General features: G+C 42.2%; 1 protein-coding gene and 1 long non-coding RNA gene across 2 annotated transcripts in view; one reads left to right on the forward strand and one right to left on the reverse strand.

The window, feature by feature from the left end:
• LOC124406988 (myb-like protein X) overlaps positions 1-23,057 on the reverse strand; it is a 67,082-nt gene that overhangs the window by 26,909 nt on the left and 17,116 nt on the right. The window contains exons 2-3 of the mRNA XM_046882745.1: positions 7,736-8,054; positions 4,157-4,386 (exon numbers count right to left, since the gene is read on the reverse strand). Of these exons, the coding sequence (XP_046738701.1) occupies positions 4,157-4,386; positions 7,736-8,054 (549 nt within the window). The remainder of the gene's footprint in view (positions 1-4,156; positions 4,387-7,735; positions 8,055-23,057) is intronic.
• Positions 1,166-22,741, forward strand: LOC124406989. Its single transcript, XR_006929275.1, has 3 exons — positions 1,166-1,176; positions 4,753-4,757; positions 22,669-22,741. It is a non-coding gene; the product is annotated as an uncharacterized LOC124406989 (long non-coding RNA).

The raw sequence follows: 23,057 nt of genomic DNA on the forward strand, positions 1-23,057 counted from the left end.
AATATTAATTTTCCCTGGCTTATAAGAAACGGAATCGATCGATGTCTTCGGCGGAAATGTGTAAAGCATATAATAACTTAGGTATACCGTATATATTTGAAAATTTATTTAAACCAGTAACATTTTCACTTTGTTAACCGTAATTTATATTCCCTATAACGACACGTTATTACTTTTGCATCAATCCGACAGTTGAGAATAAGGATAAAAACATTACACCGGGATCCTGGGATCCTAAGAGCTGAACGATATTTTATACCACGGTACTTGCGGAGTATATTTACAACCGGCACGTAAGCACTTCGATGGTTTTTTTTCCCCAATGTCTGGATCATGGAAGTGCGAAATGCTCAGGGTTAAAAAAAAGTTACAGGATTTAACGCACTTCGGGTCGAAGGCCGCGCGTCCAACTGGCAAAAAAAGTGCTCTAAAGAAGAAGCTGAGATGAAAAAAGGAAAAAAAATAATCGCTTCAAGATGGAACGGCGAACGGTCAAACATTCAAACTGCGACCATCCGATGTAAGAGAAATATGAGCGTTCGACTGGCTCTTTAGGAACATAAACTGGCACGATATATTCCACTGATATCGCGGTAAAATTTTTCAAACAAGTCCCGCGCTTTGAGTGCTTCAACTCTTGGCGAGTTTTGCGAAAGAAAGGAAGAAAGGTAGGAAAGAAGATAAAAAAAAATAAAACAAATTTGAATTATTACGGTGAATTAAAAGAAGTGGTTGCGAAATTAGGCGCATCGCTTTTTTCGCGATCCTTATGAATTCGCAGCTGTGACGTAAGGCTTATAATACTTATAATACTTATAAAAAGAACGATGCATGATTTAATAATATCTAGCGCCAAAGTGCTTCCGCGTGTTGCCCAGATTCGTAGGGATTAAAACTGTCAAAATTTCTTTATGCGCTTGAGGACTCCCAGACCACAGCCGTTGGATTATGTTTGTGAAAGTGTTAGGGCTCGATGGATTATTGGAAAAATATTGAACCACTGCCTATCGCGCTGTGTTATTTTTAACTGCAAGTGTTATTTACGTTCGACGGTGTGTTGCTTTTACCCTTCACAGTGCGAAACGGGCTCCAAGTTGTTAAATACAAGATAATATCTGCAGTCTACAGCTATGTATAAAATTCCCAGAGTTATGAGGTGAAATTTTTTAAAAAATAGTATAAATTTTTATGGTCCTTAATCTCACTTGACCCAGATATCCCAGCGTATTCGTATAATGCTCATTTAGTTTTATTAAACTACTTCTTCTTCTTCTTCTTCTTCTTCTTTTATCTTTCGCGGTGTTTTTCACCGCCCTCACGTTTCGTCCTACAATAATAAATTATACTATACGGACTTTGACAAACGCCAGAAATATGTCTAGTCGGTTTTAATGTTCGTATAATATAAGTCATACGCCTAATGAATATATATATACATATATATATACGTATACCGTCTTGTATGAATGTGTCATGTTATAAACGAGCCGTTATAATCACCGACGGTTGTAAAGGGGAAAAAAGCATCATGTATGTGTCATGTATGGGTATGTCTTACGAATCGATCTTCTACGTCTAGCTCGGATTGTACACCGAGAATTCCGAACGTTGAGGCTTCCAGCTCGGTATAAGTAATTTTTTACCCCCCCTGAAACAATGCGTGACGAGGACTTAAGTTTATCTCTTTAAGTATTTTTATCACGCATAAATGATTCGATTAATTACATATTTTCGGTTTATGTATTATATACGAGTTATTTTTCATTGAAATTTTTATTTCCGTTCTATTTGATAGCGGATTTTTTTTTTTTTTTTTTTGTTTTACGGAGTGTGCGGAAATAATTTTTCGAAAATCTGACACGTCTTTTTCATTTATAATTAATAGTTCACACTTGCGGCCCAACCTTTCAATTATTTACTTTCTTTTCTTTTCTTTTGCAGGAAAGCTTTCAAAAAAATTGTGAATCCGACTCCGAGAGCTGTCAAATCGGTTAGATTAGGCGTTAAAGAATGTAATATAAATTGAGACGTTCTCGTGAGCGGGAAACCCGTATAAATGCCGCGATAAACGTGTATTATGACTTTCGCCCCTGCGGGCAAAAAGCAGATTAATAACGGCGATATTTCATTGTAGGTTTGCTGCATGAATATCATACCATATACCTTGCAGAATTATTTGTATGTTGCTATTGCACGGTATCAAATGCGCCAAGCCCTCTGGAGTGGATCGATCACGATGATCTTCTCACGAGAAGATTTATCGATCCCTCTTAGGTACCTAAGCGATTGATTTGCGGGTTCACGTCACACTGAAAATAACTGTGCCATTCAGCTTCGCAGATAGAGACGATGAGTTCCTTCTTTTTTTTTTTTTTTAACACGTTTGACGTAGTTCGATTTATAATTTTCAACAGCATCCACATTCAGAATTATACCGTAATTAAACCCTTTCGCGAATCACGATAAGCCACATTCTCACTTTCAACTCCGCGTTACGCGCATCAAGAAGTCACGAAGCGAGGTTTACCAGCGATTATGTTCAGAAGTTCAACGGTTTCCTGGATTCGCGGGTTCACAGGTTACGCCCATAAGTGGCACCTGCGTGCCGTTTGCTACACGGGGAGTAAAATCGGTTTCTTATGATTCGACGATTTTGCTGCGATTTTTTATCCCTTCAAGGTGCTAAATGAAAGGTTTAAAATTTTAATCGACTATTCCCAATCTCTGTTACTTTTTCTCTTAACACAGCTCAGCGCAAAATCTTGAAGCTTCGATTTAGCACGTGATAAATTCATGAGATATTCGACCTGCTCACATTACTGGCAAGCTGAACTGCAGCTCCGCTACTTAAGAGCAATGGAAATAGCTCGTCTATGAGTTAGTTATGTAACGCGATCTTGGGTTACGGGTCAAACCATTCTCTGGAAACGGATCGCTTCCACGTACACTCATGTGCAACCGAATAATTTTACCAGATTATATTCTGGCTCCACATCGTCGGACAATATTTATACGGCCTGAGTATATGAGAGATATCACGTCGACGTTGTCTTCAAGAAAAAAGTGTTGAAAAATTTAATCAACTGAAATTAATATAAATGTACCGTAGATAGCGTATAATTTATCGGGAGTACGTGATGTTTTATAAAAAGATTTTCGCGTTTACATCCCAACATTGATTCGTAGAAGAATATATTTCAATTCACGGATTTGACAAAGAGAGAAGGAATTTTGTTTTTCTTCAAATTTTGATAAAAATAGTGGAAATAATTTGTGAAAATGTTGCTAATGTTTTTGTATAAGAAATTTCCTATTACAGAAACGTGACTGTTATACGCAAAAGCAGAAGCAGCCGAAATCGGTAAGCAGTTTAAAAAAAACAAATTCGTAGCACGTTACGGAAAATTGACGAATGATTAGAATTAAGGAAAGATAAAATTCGTTAGGTCAGATCGTGTGCTCGGAGTTATAATATAGGAAGTTCCCATAGGCACGATGGGTGTTGCATGAGGGTAAACGAACGGTTTACATCGTATCTAAGGTGAACGTAAACGTTGCACGAAGGCTGGATGGAGTTTTTATTTCTCGTATATACTGTTTTCAAGTTTTGTTCATGAGAAGCGACAGGCATGCGAGAAGATTATTTTACACAATATCTTTAAACTGCAGTCTCGAGACGAGCGTAATCTAGATTTATCTTTTTCTTCCAAGCAGCATCGTGAGCATGATACCGCAGCCTCGGCGGCTTCAGAACGCGGTACGTAAATACAAAGGTTGCTTTATCTCCCGCGGGGCGAAATAGACGCCGTACATACCCCTCAAATTGTTTTAAAATCATTTCAAGATTGTTCCAAAAGAGAGGGAAGATGCCGATCTCTACCCCCCGGCTTCCTTGGTGGTCCACCGTTTTTCTATATCAAATTACCCCGAGGAATTATAAGTCTGGATTTCAACCAACAGCCCGAGGCTTTTCCCACTGAAAAGCTGAAATTACTCCTCAACGCTGTTTCGTCTTAGCATTTCCGTGAGAAATTGGATCAGAACACGACCTCTGGGATTCAATTAATTCTTAGGCACACAATTTTTTTACTTTGCTTACATCGATGAGAATATGGATAGTATGGGTGCCTAGTCTATGGAATGGCAAAAGACTCACGTAGAATGACAGCTCGATGGTGTCGATGTGTTTCGGTACGCATGTCGTGTCAGAGGCGCAGCATCCCGTGTCGTCGGCGCATCTGTGAAGCATGGTGCAGTGAGGCTTGTAGGTCTTGGAAGGGCTCGGATAGACGTCGCGCACGGAAACGACCCTTGGACGAGGCAGTCGACAGGTGCCCTCTTTGTTCATCATTCGGACATGGTCGATGGCCTTCGAGATGTCGGGATCTGAAAGGAAATTATTGAAATCGGTAAGCCTGATGTGTATAGTAAGCGTTTTCCTGGGGTGGAAGAGAAATGGATTGATTGTGAGTAAAAATTGAGTGCAATGATCAAGACTGGATGGAAATTGCTTCATCGAGACTCCAACATTATCTCTGGGTGACACAACTAATGGAGAATCTCGTAATGGGATTATAGCCGCACGTCCCATCAGGCGTTGTGCGTCGTTTGTCTCGGCTCGAATGTCTGTCGTCCGTCCGACGTGACGGACGTCGTTAGACGTCCTGTGCACCGCGAGGGACATTGCAGTGGGAAATAAAAAGATCGAGAGATTTGTCGGTGTTGCGTGTGGACTTTCTTCATGGCCTGCAGTCAGTGTCGCCTGGGCATAATGCATTTATGCAGCTACCTCCTCGGCACAAAAACTACGGTATGGAGTTACTTGACCATCACGTCGGATCGTTTGATCGCAGGCAAAGAGCCGAAATATTATGTGAGGTGCGATGATAACGACGCTTGTAAATCACCGTCGACGGTAACAAAGTAACTTGAGTGTTGTTAGAAGATCAGGGGGAAAGGTACCGGTTAAAGTAAATAAAATTATTTTTCATTTCCACTAGATTCTCAAAGTTACGTGTGACTTTAGTCGTCGAGAAGAATCGTAAGCTTAAAGCTCAGATTAGCTCACAGTAGTTTTAGTTTAAGACTCCAATCGTTTCAACGATGAGAACGTTTCCCGTTTCACAACGTAATAGCCTGTGTATCAACTACTCGATTCACTGCAGCAGTCTTAAACGGTAGTTCGATGGAATATATTTTCCAGATGGTAGGTAAAATTTATCCAAGTATACCATCAACTTTTTTTTTTCACTTCTGAACCGATCAACCATTCACTTTAGGCGATGGTATAAAAATCTTGCCCTTTAGGAATTAAATCATTAGAGTGATCAGATTCTTAAGTAGTCAATAAAACGAAATTCAATACTGCTATCTCTAACTTGGAGTATATTTAAAGCCCGCGAGTCTAGGTTCTTAAAGGTGTGAAAAGATCGTAAAGAGGCGATAAAAGAAGTCCCAAGCTGCACAGGCACAACATGCGGAATCCCGACTAGAAACGCGAGTCGTCTAATAATCCAGCATTGGTAAAATATAATTTAGTCCTTATGTTTTCGCCTCATTGTTGTTGTTTTTCATCACGTTCATTGCTTTCCAAAAAGAGACTGATCAGCGTACGTCTATAGGTAATATAATTAAGGCGTGGGCCGGTCAAACAAGCGCGAGAAAGTTGGAATGGGATGCTGCGGTGATACGGGTATGCGGTACCTGTGTACAGCTATTTCAGGAACATTTCTTACACTCTTACGGCGTGATCTTTCAGGTGCCACGTCACGACGCAGGCATACGCACTCCGGTGTCGTGGGCGTCGTGTTACTTCATACTTCTCGCGAGAAGATATCGCCTCACCGTTTTCCCGAACACACCAGGATCGCGATGTGCGTGTAGGTACATCGAAACATCTCCGGCCCCACAAAATTATCTTCTTACCTGGGGTGCTGCACCTGCTTCACCTGCTTCACGGTCTGCGAATGACCGGACGGTGACCTGGGACGAGATCGCGAGCGAAAGGAAACGTTCGTTCGGGATTACAAGGACAACCGAAGCTTTCGATACCGCGTTCTTCCTGGCGCCATTTTCTCTATTGGAGACTAGACGCGTCTGTCAAAGTGAAAGCATTCGAATCATTCCTCATTTCTATTCCCATCTGTCGACACATGGTTGTGTAGTTTGGACCACAAAACGCTAGCTTCGGCCTTCAAATTCTCACCTCAAGCAAATCTCTATTAACTAGGTTTTATATCGGTGTGTACAAGTGACACCGAAAGTGCGACACGTAACGAATTACTCGATAATAAACGCTTATACACTTTCACAACGATTTTCTGAACCTGTTGGCATCATTTGATGCCTACCAAACGAGCTTCCCTAAATTAAATCTCGAATGCTGGTTCAAATTCTCGGATTACTATTGAAGAGGTGAATTGAGCTCGAGTATTTCGACAATTGATTCTGCACTTCTGAAACGAATATCTGCCGAGTATGTCACTGTGATATACGATTAGGTAAAAGCGAGATGCTGGTGAGCATACAAAAGGTAAGTATCAAGAATAAAATCCCGTCGACGTAACGATCGTTACGTAAAATCGTGAGGTTGGCGTCGAAGGCAGAGTGTCGCCTGGGGAACGGAATTACATAATATGTTGCTCATCCTAGGATTGTGATTTAGGATGAAAATAGTTTCGCTCGTGTTAGCCTCGTTCGCAAGAGTTCAAACATTATAATCGGCTGCATACGAATGTAGATGAATATTGTCCAGATAGATCGTAGGGTACAATAGACACCAACATCGTTTGTTTCGGCTATAAAATCACGTCCCTGTAATCATTGGGGCATTAATCATCCCGGGTAATCGGTCAAAAACTTCAAAAAACTTATCTCCGAACCCCGGAGCGACGGATACGAGAACGCACTAAAAATCTTTCAACACCTTGATCTTCTCATTGCCATGGTGGATGCGTAGTTTACATTAGTCACTTTTCTTTTGCAGGCCGCTCGCTGCACGTTTGTCTGAACTAGTGTAAACTCCCGGAGTAAAGCGATCCTCTTATGCACGTATTTTTATTCAACTACAGTCCATCCTCCCATAAAACGCGATCATTCGCCGAATGGCTGGGAGCGAGAGTTCCTCTTAAGATCTAAAAGTACCTCCAGCGTTTCGAGAAGTAGCCAGAGAAGTACGCGAGCGCTTCCACTCGACATATCCGTGTGGATTATATTGTATACAAGAGAGTTGAAGTTGAAGTTTGCAGCCGAACGTTTCTGACCAGTGATATCGCGAATTGTGTAAACAGCTGTAACAGCTCGTGGCAAATAAATGATAAACGATATCGGAGAGAATCAAAAAAGAGAATTATAAATAAGCGAGGAAACATTGATGAAAGAAGTAAGCCGTAATATAATAGCCTCGTTGTCCGGCATTTTGAGAGCGTCGCATCATTGTCTCGAACTAACATGTTCCGTGAAAAAAAGATACCGTAAGAAGCCGACCTTTAACACCAAAGCGGTGTGTGACATCAGCTTCTTCTTTCCAACTGTCTTGCCTAGCTCGTAACCTACATTATTTATCTTTGTATATCTTTATTTTGCTCTCAACAATTAGAGAAAGAAGAGACGAAGACTAGGACAATTGCAGGAAACGTTGATCTCCAACCGAATAACGCGAACCTTTTAATCTGTGGCTACTTAACGGCTACTGAACCAGCTACTGCTGCTCACAATTATCAGATCCTATACTCACTGCTGTGTCTGTTCGGTGTTCGTCGACTCTCGCTGACAGCTTTCCTCGAGCCCAGGGTGTCCCACTTGTAGGCACTGTAGTTGCTCATTGGCGGGTACTCGGTCGAGGTGGTCTGGACGTTCGTCAATCCACTTGACCGAGCCCTAGCGTCCGATAATCTTGACTGTCGATGATCAAAGGGACGTGTATGAACGGGTGGTGGAGTTGGTTTTATGGTTGTCGTCGTCGTCGTCGTTGGAGGCAGAGTTGAGGTGGTGGTCGTCGAAGATGGTAGCGTTGGCCTTTCGGTTTCATCCTCGTTCTCCTCATCAGCGTAATCCTGGAACGTCAAGTAGAAGAGAGCGGGGGGTCACATTATTCAGCATTTGATGAAAAAAAGTCAACGACCAAAAAAAAAAAATAGAAATAAAAAACTAAACGACAAATTATACACATACAAATGGATGAAAACGTCAGTGACAACGACTATTATAAGCTGACCATTAATCACCCTGCATCGCCGTTAGGCATAATTGGGACGCATTGTGGCCAACAGGATACCGCGATGCGGAGTTTCATTCATATTCCTTCTATCCTTCATTCCCTCTCCACGATTACATCTTGGCCTTCAGGTACACACGAAGGTACCTATGCATACACAAACCTACAGGCAAACAGCTTTACCGCTTGGTACAACGATTCACTGGATATACAACGCTAATTAGTTTCTTTAACTGGCCTGTCGAGGCATGTCCAAATAAATTGGAAACAACGCAAAAAGTACTTAATGCTTGTTACCCTGTATCGTAAACGCAAAAATTGAAGTCATGGTGTTGCTGAACTCGTTCGAGGTCACTGAATCATTGATTGTGTCCGAATTCGAATGAAAAATGACACCAAACTGATCGGGGAATTCCTGAATCTGCTTAAACCGTGATCGCGTTTTCCTCCAAAGGAGATTCGACGCCTACTTATTTTCCCGCGTGTTATGCAAGTGTCCGTTCCTCGCAGAAATGTGGAATTTACTGGTTCAAAAACATCGGCAGTAGGGAAAGTCTCGCCGTGGGTATGTCTACACTTCATATCGGAGGTCGACAACAGGTCGTTCACGAAATTCAACACGAACGTAGCTTGTAAAGTTCGACCGAGACGTGACCAAACAGTTAAAAACCTTCGTTATACACAGAATTTCCACTGCACGATGATGGCTCGCTTATGGTACAGACCATTAGAAATGGTTGGTTGTTACTTTATGCGTACGGTGAGAGCTGTAATACATACGTGTTCAGAGTCTCAGTAATTAACCGATGTACATGATGAATCGTGCGGCGATTACCGAACGAGTCATATTCTTGGGCTAACGAAAATAGGTTGTATACCCAGGAATTGGCAGCCCAGATTTTCGAGTAGTTAAAACTAACAAATGGTCATTTGTCAAACTTGCACGCTCCGCGTTGATCATGAAAATGTTGCCATAAATCGATTCGTTAACACTTGTGAATGCATTGCACGTAGATTCTTCATAACCGTTCCCTTGATTGAACAGTTATACTAAAGGTTCGGTGATTGGAACTTGACGAACATTGATGAAGACTATATATAAATCAGCAATTGCCGATCTTTCATGTTTCACTTTGTCTGCTAGCTCCAGGTTCGATCCTGCTAAAGCTTGAAAAGAAGGATCAAGGCGATTCAAAAGATCTTCGTACAACAATTTATTAATACAACGCAGGATAGGCTACATGCAGTAAAGCGATGCATTGAACGGTAGACACATGCCAGCAAAGCCGTTGCAATGCAACCTCCTTATAGGTAATACCTATAAAGATATAAAGGTTGAGACGTCGGGAGACTCGCGGCGAGCTTTAACGCGCCAAATTTAGCCGACGGATCTAATCCCGCAGTTAATTACTTCCCTGACAAAAATGGATCCTCATCATAATCGCGCGCCACGCACTCTGACTGCCCATAAAAAACAAGACAAACGATACTGAAAGTTACGGATAATTACCGTTTTCAATAATGCGTGGAGCGTGTAAACGAGATGTCAAGATTTAAGAAGAAAGAACGTGACGACGTCACTTGACACGTGTATTTGCCCGTCAAAACATTTTCGCACGGAATTGCGGACGAATGATATGCGTGTTTAATTTTTGTACTAATTGTAAGATCGAGCCGCGACGCGTCTGCTGCATATAGCAGATCGGTAGGCAACTATTTAATCTTTATTTGCACGATTCGAGCTGCCAAAGCCATGCGTCTGAGCCTTTGATATGCCGCTAATAGAAACAATCCGGGCTCTATCTAACTGAGAAGTAATGAAGAAAAGATACGATCAATTATTAAGGGTAGATCACAGAAGACACTTAGTCAGATAGACGATTGGTTTGACCTTGGCGATTGCATTTCAATTCGAAGCTTTCCAATTCGTACTACACAATTTTTTTTTTTTTTGTTTTACCACGTACATTTTGGTAGGTTCGATAATAAATAACGATCAGATGGTGTATTTTATACGAATTTCTTCTGACGAATATATTACGCGTCCTACGCAGAGGATGTTTCATATTCATATTGCATTACTTCACATCGCGTCGTACGCAGCTTTACAAGTAAGTTTCGGTCTACCGCACTCTTGGATTTAGCCCCGAAGCGGAGGAGGGCGTATATTAGCGAGAGCTTTCCGGAGCTGTCCTGTTATTAAATTTTTAACCGATATACGTTGCTCAACCAAAGTGGACCACCCAAAGCCGGCAGCAGGGAGTTGGCCAACCGCGACGTAAATCTTCGACAACCGCACGCACTTCCTTCCCGAGCGATTAATGTAAATTTCATTGTCAGTTTTGGGCGATTTGTGGAACGAAAGCTGGCCAAGTACAATATCGTGAACTCGACCAAACCATACTCCAGTCTGTAAGTTACGGGGAAACGTTGTTTCTGTGAAAATTTTTTTCCTATGATAATACAGATGTTGTTTATTACAGCAGTTTCATCACGATCTAGCCGTATGTTGCAGGAATTGCCTTCTGAAAAACGAACGTCCGGCATTTGAATGCGTGATGTCGAGTCATTTGAGGTCGTGTAAATTCATGTAGAGTCGCTCGAAGGCGTGATCATGCGAAGTCACTTTTATACTCTTTAGAGTCGTGTAAAGTGGCTTCAAGTCATTCGAATTCATGTGAAGTCTGACTCGAACGGGGGGAGCTTAAATCAATCATGCGAACCGAGGACGGAAATACGAGAGAGTGTAAGAATCGTTCCTGATCCCCCGTCAATAACTCCATTTCTTCTGATACTTACGAAACGTATGTTAGTTCTGCAGCGACAAGAAGCTCGAGCTTTCGCCGAGAAAGACTTTAAGTGAAATATCGTCAGGCTCGAGGGAGATCTATGGTTTACGATCAATAACTCGGGCCATGTGCAGTTCTTGTCTTCTTTCATTGTTGGCTAATCGCCCCTGCACACAATCACTCGTGTTTCGTGTTTTTTACACCGGAGTCTCGGGGTGAGCAGCTGCCTTTGCTGTACCTGCACGTCGATGTGTATACGTGGTGAATATTTTTGCTCCAGTTTGTGAGGTCGTTAAATTAACACACCTTCACGCCGATCAGATATACACAACTGGCGGTAGGAACAGACGTGTATATCTTCTAGCTAACAATAAGACCTTGTCCACGTCCAGCGGTTCGGCCGATCGCGGATCCAGGATAGCCCTCGCCGAGGCTTTATTATACTGCACCCACCCACGACGTGTATACCGGGAACTGGATATATGTATAGGTATTCCTACGTCGCAGAAGCCATGGGTTATACGCTGTTGGAAATAATTAGTTTCCCGTAAAAATTACAAGGTGATATTACCATTTTTGTACTGAACTTGAAGAGAACGCCTGAGTAACGAACGAGTAAGCAAGTTGTAAATTGTGTATTTTTCCCTCCTGAGTAATGGAATCGTTTTGAACTTCGAAAATGATATAGTTTCCAATTACTCTAGTCTGGTTATTAAGAAAAGTACAGAAAATTTATTCTCATTCCATTTGTGTTTCTTACGTATAGCGGAATTATGTATTTTTTGTTCTCTTGCATCTAGTTCTTGAATTCAACGACCATACAAACTCGATCATAAAACCGATTATTTTACAAAAATTTGACATGATTTTATGGCTCAGGAGAAGAAGAAGAACGCGTAGATATGATCTACTGAATTTATGAGTAAAACTTGAAAGTCCGTTATCCTCTTGACAAACTTCTTTACGTTTAATGGAGTCTTACAAGTTTCAATTATACATATATTATTCAATATAATACATATATGTATACAATTGCATCAGTACGGGTAGCAAGCAGTGTTCTTTTTCTTCATTTTCTGATTCGATTGAAACAGTACAGTTATCTGCAGTGAAAGTGAACGATTCCGACTCCACCATACAGCAGCAGCCATGAGGCGAAATTCCATCGACGCTGCGTAAAAGAAAGAAGAATAAAAAGGATTCACCGTAACGAGTATGGTGAAGATGATAATAATAGTTCTCTCAGAAATTTGAGACACCGGTGCTTTTTTTTTCATCAATCGCAAAGTTCCTGCGGTGAGGAATGAGAGAGAAGAATTGAAAACGTGTCCAGGCGGAGATTAAAAAACATGTTTTCGGCCGTTGGAATAGGGACGGTCATTGTGACGGTCGTTATATTGTACTGCAAGATGCGACGTCGAATCGTCTGAGAATCGCGACACGTCTGGCGACGTTGGAGCCGAGAATGGTGACGTCATCGAGGTAATTGGCTACAGAGTTATGCAAAAAGATGGGTTTGTCTGCTGCACCGAAGGCAAATGTCCCTTGGGGCAAAATGCGCGTTGGCAGAAAAACAATGGCTCCGCATGATGCACGCTGCAATATCTACAAGCCTTAAGAACGAGTGAAGAAAGTTATTCGTTGTATCGAGCCGAATTAAATCCGGTGAATAATCGTCTCGGTGACCATTATTTTCGTTATGATTATTCTATTGTTTTCTGGAAAATACATTAATCAGTATATTCGAACGACCACGATGACGAAGAACGTTTTTTCATCCTACCTGTTATAAATCGTGTTCGAGATTCGAGTTCCACTGCAAGTTGTAGATAACATACAACGCGTATGCGTGTAAAGAGTTAAATCCACAAACAGGGGTTGAATATTTTCGTTTATTTGACTTGAAGCATTACCGAAAACAGTTTACAGCAGTCGATATTGGATTGCAGGATGCAGGGGTCCCGAGTATTCATGGGTGTGTAAGGATAAAGAATGCCGGGGTAAACAGACAGTGATAAATGATTGAAACGAAACGAGAAAAGTTTTTTTTTACACTTCATACTTAGCTTTTTCTTCAAGTTCGGAAGCAGACGCTTCGGAACGTCAGGTTAGGTTATACAAACCGACATTCGGGCGCACGCACTCGATGAATGAGTTTTTAAAATCTATTAATAGTGAATTACGGGTGAACGGAATGGCATTCAAGGCTCGTCTAACCTTTTTCAAATCGGCTCTACTGCAGTCCGTGTCCGCATCGCATCTAACTATATCTACCTATTTCTCTATGTGTCTATCTAACTATTCATCTAACTATCTTTGTCTGCCTATATGCTTCGTGAACTTCGAACTATATCTACTTACCTACTGATCTATCTATCTATCTATCTGTCTATCTATCTATCTATCTATCTATCTATCCATATATCTATGCATCTATGTATCTATCTATTTATCTATCTATCTATCAATCTATCCATATATCTATCTATCCGCCTATCTATGTATCTACCTATATATTCGTCTACCCACCTAGATCTTTGTTTCCATCTAACTATCTTTATCTGCCTATATGCTTCGTGAACGTTGAACTGTATCTACTTACCCATCTACCTATCTATGTATCTACCTATATTTGCATCTATCCATCCAGATCTCTGTTTCCGTCTAACTATTGATCTGTCTATCTTTATCTGCCTACATGCTTCGTGAACGTCACAGATGATAGGTATGCATAACGCAGTGCGTCGCGTCCGTTCAACCGATATAGCGCACGAACAACGCGCATTGCGCGACTCATAACCAATTGAATGGCTCGAGGTACGTTTCTTGGAACCGACTTCCGCGCTGCCAGGCTGTCTGCTGGTAGTTCTGCGCGTCTCAGTGTGCGCGGCGATTGCGTTTATTGCTTTTATTCTTTATTTCCCAGCTCCTTGTCTTTCTCTTTTTTTTCGCCTTTTTCTGCGATCCAACTTTTTCCAAGAATTACTTTGCACAATGAACGCGAACACGTCTTATTTCTACACGTACCAGCAGAGAATGCGTTGGGATTCAGACCTCGAGCCCCAACTCTTGAAAAAAGGGAATTCAACTGCTGCAACTTCTCCAGGTAGGATAATTATATAATTTTCGTCGACGCTTTTCTGGAGTACGTCCAATTCAATTACCATCACAATATCATGGTGCAACAATAATTAGCAACATCACGTACTTTAAATAGAAAAGATTCGACGGTGACCAATGCAACGTATTCATCGCCTTTTTGCTGTCACAACTCTCTTGATTCATACGCTTATACTTTCAGAGGTTTCGAAATGTTTATTGCGTCACACGGCTTCTGTCAAATCAACCATTGGAATTTGTTATGGATACTAATGGATATCCCGCGAGGAAAGACACCCGTTTGTGTTATCAACAAACTGATTCTATTTATTTATTCAATTTCACCGATAAGATTGCTTTCGGCATGTTTATATAAGGGAAGATGCATTTTTTTCAGCCCATCGTCACTTTAGAAGATCACGTTCAGAATATATATGTATATGTATTTTTATTTGTTTCATTAAAATTATTTGCAATATTTACATCTTCCAGAAGTTTTTGACGAAAACTCTAAAGTGCTTATAATTTCATTGCACAAATTCCGTTTCGTGCATCACTATGGCACTTATTTTAGTGGAAGCGTTTATTTCGGACTTTCAACATTCCCCCCTCATCGGAGCGCGTGAACACATGCATGAATGCTGAATCCTCAAGCAAGCAAATTTTATTTCTGCATTTGTCTCAAATATGACGATATAGATTGAATTAATTTGTAAATCGAGTGTAAAAGATATTTGAGACACATATCGTATTTCAAGGGGACATGATTATCTTCTACTAAAATTCGGTTCAAAATTCTATCCTCTTAGTTAATTAAGTAGAAAGATTATGGAGAACCCTAAGTTCGATAAAACACAGCGATACAAATAATCTGCCACAGGTATGCAAAGCAAACCCTTTCCGCGAATTCAAGAGGTTATTAATTATGTCACTCTAGTGAGGAATTCACCCATCATTTGCCTACCATCACGATCAAGGAGCAGCTGAGACGTTATACATACAGTTCCTCGAGCAGTGAATCACGAAAAAACTGAACCGTAAAACCATCCCGAACTACAACCGTTAGTCACTAGAAATGTCCACGTAGCCCTGCTAGGAGAGCTGGACCACCCGGGTGAGCGATACATGAAGAGAATTTCAGATCAGCTGCATCGCCGATGAGCAACAAGACAGTATAGGTTGTTAGCCCTGAGCGGCCCTGGATTGGTCAAGAGTCGCGGCATTCGACCCGGGCAATTTTTGTCGCGAGGTTTCTTCTGCAGCCATTAGCTCCCCTCGATCGGCGGACATCGTCATCAGCGCCAGCTGCAGCCCTTTGTCGTGTTCTTTTGGTGGACAGTGCGATGCTTCTCGAGGCCGGGGCCATTTCCCCGCACCAACTTTCTTTCATCTCTCTGCATGCTGGGCTCATTTTGGACTCCAGCCAGTCCGCGATAGCTGTCCTGCCTGGCCGTTATTTTAACCACGTGTTAAAAATACATGCATCCAGACTCGCAGTCCCTAACCCAGCCCCCGACCGTTTCACGATCGAACTTCGATCACCCTCGCATGGCCAGCCGGTCCTGGAGCATAAAAGAGGTCAGACAGTGTCCTTTGCTCGTCGGCTGAAGAACAGATGAGCCGATGAGCCAAAGTGAATGTGAAGTTACTTCGTCGTACTTCGTCGAACAAGCATTTATAAGAGACTTTGAAGAGGCACTGGCGCTTCGCTCGAGAGTTTTCATCAATCAGACAGCAGCAGAAGCTGTCGGAGAAGGGCCGCAGCTGGAGGACCCTATTTCTATCCGAAGAGCTGTGTGTCACTATACCGTATTCGTATTTGTTGTTATAATGCAATGAATTTCTAGCCGTTTGTTTACCGGTTGGAGACTTTTTTCTAAGGAGTGCCATCCACCTCACCACCTACGGCTCTCTTCGCCCGTCGCGTCGCCGCGAATAGACGGTGACATCATCCGGCTGACGGTGCAGCACATTGCACCTTGGGTGAGAATTGATACTCGACGCACAATCGACGATCACCGTATCCATGTAACCCTAACGCACTTCACACTTGACAAAAAGAAAAATCACAGCGAGTATTTTGGGATTAAAGAAATCGACGATAACGGAATTGATGAAATTGTGTATATACTTGAGTTAAACTCGAGCTTAATGAACTCGAGATTAAGTTTGTACAAACAGCATGGAGAGACTTGAGGTTCTTGGGGCTCGTTGAGAAAAATGAATTCTCGACTTTCGATCAGATATTATTATACGGCCGGTGAGAGTAAGCAACAGATATTTAACACACTGCTGAAGGTGTTCCACTGGCAAGGCAAGCGCGAAGAAAACTCTTACTGTTGGTCCACCGCTGTTAGTTTCAGTTGTCTGTTGAGAAAAGATAAGAATCAATGATCATTGAGAGCCTAGGTGTCGCTCTCGTCCGACCGGAGAAAGACAGTGAGAGGGAAACTGCTACCGACTTTTGCCTTCGCCATGCGCGTGGATCAAGATAATATATTGCAAGCATTGAATTGACTCGGGGTGCAGACTTTATTTCATATCGGAAGACTGGATCGTGACTTAAGGCTAGTGGTCACGGCGCACCTGGCACTCGTTGGATCGCTGAATCGATCTATGCTCCGATAAGGCTTCGGGCGAAACAATTTTTTTAGTCTCTTCTGAACGTCCGATTCTCCCGGCTCTTGGCGAGGTCCGTTCCAACTTTCATCGCGTTTCATTCTATGCAGTTTCAACGGTTCTGTTACGGGTATAGGTACCTGTACCTATATGAACGTGAACTATGGTAACTTTCATTCGATAGTAACCCCCTCTCCCTCGAAGGCATTGGTAAACGTGAGACTTCGTAAACATGTACTTAATATTGAGGTAAGATTATTTGTTATCACCGGAAATTGAAAATGGCTGTGGGTACGTGTGAAAGCGCTTGTTTTCTTCAAGCAGGTCGTCAGCCGACTTGAATATTACTTGTGAGCTGTTCTCCGCGAATGATATTTACAGATGCGTGGAACTGACAAGGAAGGTATATGGTGGATTGCTCAGGTTTGATTTCCTTTTTAATATGGTGTAGTAGACTAAAAGCTAAGCGATACCTCTTTTTTTCATCTACCAACATTTTAAGGGGTTTAAACCACCCTCGAAGGTAAGGCATGTCAAGGGGTGATATGGCAGTTTCACCGACAAGAACATAATATTTTTTAACCAATCCAGCTGGAAAAGTTTTCTCATAACGAGAAATGACAAATGTAATTTTCACGATTAAACAATAAAAACTGGGTTTCACCCCCCTAGAGTGTTGATTGGTAGATCGAATCGGAGAGATTGACCTGGGATACCTTAATTGCGAGAGACGTAAAAGTAATGCGAAATATTTTCACAAGTTTTCTATTACAATTTGGTATGATATGGAAAAACAAATGTTTGGTCCAATGAAACGAAATGAAAGAATTATGATTTTGACAAAAACGATTAATAAATTGCTGCATTTGCGGTTTTGCCTCGAGGACGTTGCAACAAATTACGCAGCGATCGGGGAATCCGTTCCCGATGAATGGATGAGATTTTCATTGAAAGTTGTGAGGATCAGTTCGGACCAAATACGGAGTTTCATTCATCGATTCCAACCGCCGATCCATTCAGCTCGTAAAGGCAATAAATAGCGGCCTCTCACGTCCCTCTGGAGGCAAAGGATACACGCTTTGCGACGTTAACGGAAACCAATTAATTCGAAGCGCGTCCTCAAATCGAGGCACGTATCATGTAACCAATTACTATATCACACAGGTATACGGCGGGCCTACCTGCTTATGGAGCTCAATCGGCTCTCAAGTACACAAGGACTTCATACCAAAGCATCGCATATCAGATTTATCACCGGTTTCCATGAAATCGGTGTAAAAAAATTCATCGTTCAATCGTAGATCAGAGAGACAGAGAACTTCTGTTTTTGATACCGAAAAATGATTCCTTACTTCTCGTCTCGCTGTTTCATTATTATCATTATACCGGTCGACTGTGACTAGTTATCGCACCACACACCCAACGAAGTTTAACACAGTTTTAGAAACTAAAAATTAATTGGATATGCGTCGTGGTGCGAGCTGCTCTCGTGCTCTCCTTAGTGCTCGTAAAACTTAATGTCAGTTTGCGCGGGTGCCCCAACGTTATCTCAGTAAGAGCACACCTGTTACACAAATAGACGATGTAGGTATATATATAGGTATACGTGCACCCTGCAGCAACGTGTCGGAATCTGAAAGCCGGGAGTCGGTTGAACATCTCTCGAAATACAAGTTTGTCAAAGTGAAAAACGCTAATATTTTCTCTAATTAGTGTTCGAGTTCAGCTGAAGGAGGTTCTGAACTCGCGAAACAGATGCAAATGCAAAACGTAAATAAGTGCATCCCATACGTATTTCGTGGTTTTTGTATGTTTGCATAACCCATGATCTCGCGGCTCCTCCGTGTTGCGGTTCCGCGGTGCGGTAGGCTTGATTTTTATTTTTCACTTATTTGTTTATTTTAAGGGCTATGCAACCACACGTGCCACATCGCAGTGTATGGTACACTAAAATAAACTCATACTCAATCGGACAATGAACGGGGTGCAACAATGGCGCTACCGCATTCTATTATACGTCGTCTGCGGGAGGCGCACGTGGTGTGTAATATAACGCTGCTGCACAAACCGCTGGACCTCAGGCTTGCTCGTAAAATCATATTCTCACACCACGGTGCAACATTGTTGAAAACATTGTTATACCAACGAAAAATTATCACCTCTCACACATCTCTCTGTATAATATAGACAATCACGAGTAACAGTCGAAAGCCAAATTGGTTGGCCATCTGGACAAGTCGCATCTTTGAGAAAGAGTTAGACAAACGTATTATATTCCTTAAAACACGTCAACGTCTGCCGGATTTTTTTGATACTGCTATTGTTTTTAATACTCGTAAGTTGCATAGTGAGTATTGTGCGAAAATGATGATGATAAAAATTTAAATACGAAAAAAAGTGAGGTTAGAAATCCGGCAATCGAGGATCGCGCGAAAGGACGACGGGATAAGCCAGCACGGCTGATGTTATAAATATGCGAGTCGGTCACAGCCTGTGGCATCTGGCTGCACGTCTGCAATTGCATCACGAGTCTAACTATACCGTGCGGCAAGGATGTCAACTGTACAGCTAAACAACTACAGTCGTGCAGCGCCCGAGTGTGGATGCACATCTTTACGACCTGCAGCTAATTTGTGTGCGAGAAACATGCGGACGGATGATATTCCATGAAAACTCTAGAGAGCGTGAACAATTGGATTATTCTAACGTCATACCGAAGTCGTTACAACAGGAGCGAAGGAAGAGTGAAAATACACGGGCCTTGACGTCGAGGCTGGGTGAAATTGGGCTTGCACGAAGGGGAGTTACGGAAATACAACAACGCCCAAAGTGAGACGTTGGATAAATACATTTCGAGGGCAATGAACGATCTCCGTATACCGATCCGATCGCTCCTGTTTCCGTATTAGAAAACAATTCACTGTAAATTGCTGGTTGCGGAACAGAAGGAAACCCTCGATTGCGCATGCGCGGAATCTCTCGCGTCCCATTGGCCGTAATTCGCCTACAGCGAACCAATAATCGGCGTCGACGAGCTTGGCCAAACAATTGAAACGCGTTGCGAAAAGAAGCGGGTAAACTAAGAATGCAGATAACGATAGAAATCGGAACTCGGAAATGTTATACCAACGGTTGACAGAGGAAAGTGTTACAAGCTGTTGGGCGATAAAGAGGGCAGAATTCGTTAGTGCCCGGTGTAATTATTACATATTCAACTCTATTTGCATATCATAAGTAGGTGACGGTACTCGGTATAATGCGCGTTGTACTAGCTGCACCACAACGCCTCGGTTCAAGCGACGCGTGTGTTTTGTCCCGGGGGAGTAGGGGCCACGTTTTGCATCGTTCAAGTGCATTGAACCGTGACATTACCAGCTGACACTAGACACGTTGGTATCATGGGCTCTAATCGTCCCCGGCACGCAATGTGTACAGATGAGATGTTGGATGCGTGCGTAACTGCACAATAACGACGCCTGAGTTGCACTTATGGTAACAGAACTTTGTCCGCGATTATCTTATTCCAAGCCAATGGTGATTGAATGAACTGCGTTTCTGCAGTGTGCAGTTATTCTCGGTTTCATCTGCAATCTCTTATGTATAGGTATTTCGAAACGGGCCAAAGTCCATTGACGAAATGAATTTACTATCATTCGATGAGGATTGTATATAAACGAGGACAAACGTACCGCAGGCGGCTGTCTCATGATTATCGGGGTCTTGAAATCCGGCACACCTGAAGCTAACAATAAGCCCGCAATAATCACGCTGCGAAATATTCCATCTATGTGTATATAAAAAGGTGGATTTTCTTTCATCCCGATTAATTTCAGATCATCGATTGCCGGCAACAACGGAAATCCCTAACGTTAATTAGCAGAGTACAGACATACGATCTTAACGACCGCAGTTTACATCTCGACAAGGAATGGCGATTTCGCTTAAATTTACGATCATTCAACGTGCAGTTTGGCGGGCGATTTTTGCCAGCTTCAAAGGCGCATCTCCTCGATTTGCGTTCCATCCTCTGGAGAAGGAATTCTTTGATTCGGTGATGAGTCGCATTTTCGCTGCGAAGCTCGTACTCGCTGTCACTATCGACAAACAATAGAGAGAGAGAGAAAGAGAGAGAGAGAGTAAGTGCTTCGGGTAATTAAGCTGGAGAATAATTACGCCAGCAACAGATCTCTCTCGATGCGATGCTTCGAGTTCATGGGCTGCGGCTGAAGTTTGCGCGCTGTTCTCTGCAAGCGACGCATCTTTCTCTGCATACTTTGCATCGCGGCAGAAATAGCTTTAGCCGAGAGCTACGCGTTGAGATGTGTATATATGTATAGGTATATAGATAGATACGATATACGTAGACATACACGACGACATACGCGCGTCTCTAGGTATATAAACGTCGAGACGCCGGCCGTAGCCGGCTGGTCAAACTCTACGATCCACTGTTCCTCGCTGCCGGATCCTCAACAATTTGACGGGATAAAACCGAGGCCAGCCCCAAAGGCAGGAAGTTATGCAGAGCGCACTGTACCTCCTAGTTTCTCTATTGGTGAGGGTGAAAATATAGAAAGATCAAAGAATTGAAGGGCCACAATGTCGAATTTTTAAAGGAACGAAAACTTGATTTATAGAATTGACACATAGAATGTCTAGAATCTTCAGGATTCCTCTCGTTAATATAAGATCGTATAGAGATTCTCGATTTTGCCATTCTATGTTTTGATCTGCTTGTATTTTGTCATCATTCTGTATTTCTACTTTCTATATATGTACAATTTGCTATACTTCGGTTTTCCAAATTTTTAAATTTTATTCATCAGATTTTCGCATAGATCTACGAAACCTCGATATTCCAATCCTTCTTTTCCAGTTTCTTACTTTCTTACTCTACCACCCGTCTTCCCGATTACCTACATGAAGGCTGTTGATTTGGCGAGCCAAACAATGTCTGTCTGCCCGCAGACACGAAGCAATGGAATTTGAACCGTCTTTTCTCGTTCTATTAGAAGCTAATCAGCTGAGGTCCCTTCCGAGCTCACGATCAGCGCAGACTATTAGGGGAGGGAATCGGCGTCCTTAGAAGCGAAAGAGCGATGCATCGAATTACGCGGTATCGTGTCCCATCGCATCGGATGGGATCGGTACGAGATACGTAATTAATAGCCCGGCGTCGGACATTCCCATGGATGGACCACATGCGGAGGGCACAAATTGACCTATATATTCAGGGCTTCCTACATCATTAAGCCGGCTAGCCATGCAGACGACTATTATTAAACCGACTGTGAACCGCAGCGTCTGCACAACGCGAGATCATATCTCGTGAAGCAAGTGCATTGTCACCACCGATTTCGATCGTTGTCCGCTATCGCAAAGAGGAAAAACGCGGCTTGGTGATCATCGACGGATCTTCTGCACAAGCGATTCTAATTTCGAAACCCTTATTTTGTGAAAAGTCAGTTCTGCTCAGGTATGGTGCCTATACAAGGCACAAAAATTCTCGTGATAAATTTAAATTCCACCATCAGATCTCTTTATCTTATTTACCGCGGCTGCGAGAGTTTGCTTAACCTGATATATTCAGCCGGGTTTTCGTTCTACACGTATACTCAAAAGACACATGTGTTCTTATTGTCTGTAGTCCCTACAGGCTGCAGTGCAGAAGCCGAAGGAGATTATGTTCCGTTTAAATTCCTCTCTTCCAGAACCAAATACTTTCTTTATTCGCGTGCATTTTGTCAGTCAAATTCTGACTTCAAACTCTTGCATCAAACTTCATGATTTATTTTCTCGCGTGGGACACAGTAGGATGGTTCATTTTTTTACTTTTTTTTACGGTGCTACTCGAAAAATTTGTGTCAAATATTGCAAAAAAAATTGTTGTGATTTTTTTAAATTCATTTTTACCTCTACACCTTACGGACTTATTTAGAACACAAGTATATTTTTTTCGTATCGTAGTCCAATTAATCATTGTTCATAAAACCTCAGTACTGAAAACGGAATAGAGACATTAAGGTGACGCGATACGCCTTTTCCACCTTAATGGAAAAAGTTAAAAAATGGATCACCCTAGTACACGGAATAGAAATGCATGGTAAAATATTTTTTATCCCAATTTTTGTTGAATTCTTCTTCTTATTTCCAGGCCTGTGCGCGTGCAGACTGTTTAGCCATTACGCATAAGTATACGACGAATTGTTTGATGTACGTCGACCATTCCCTGAGTTTTTCTTGTGATTCAAGTTCATGAATCATGCACGATAGGTGCAGGTATAACTGCAGCACCGACGGTATGCATCGTTTCGTTTATTTGTACTCTCTCCTAC

The sequence above is a fragment of the Diprion similis genome, chromosome 6 (genome assembly GCF_021155765.1).
Source record: "Diprion similis isolate iyDipSimi1 chromosome 6, iyDipSimi1.1, whole genome shotgun sequence".
Classification (NCBI taxonomy): Eukaryota; Metazoa; Arthropoda; class Insecta; order Hymenoptera; family Diprionidae; genus Diprion; species Diprion similis.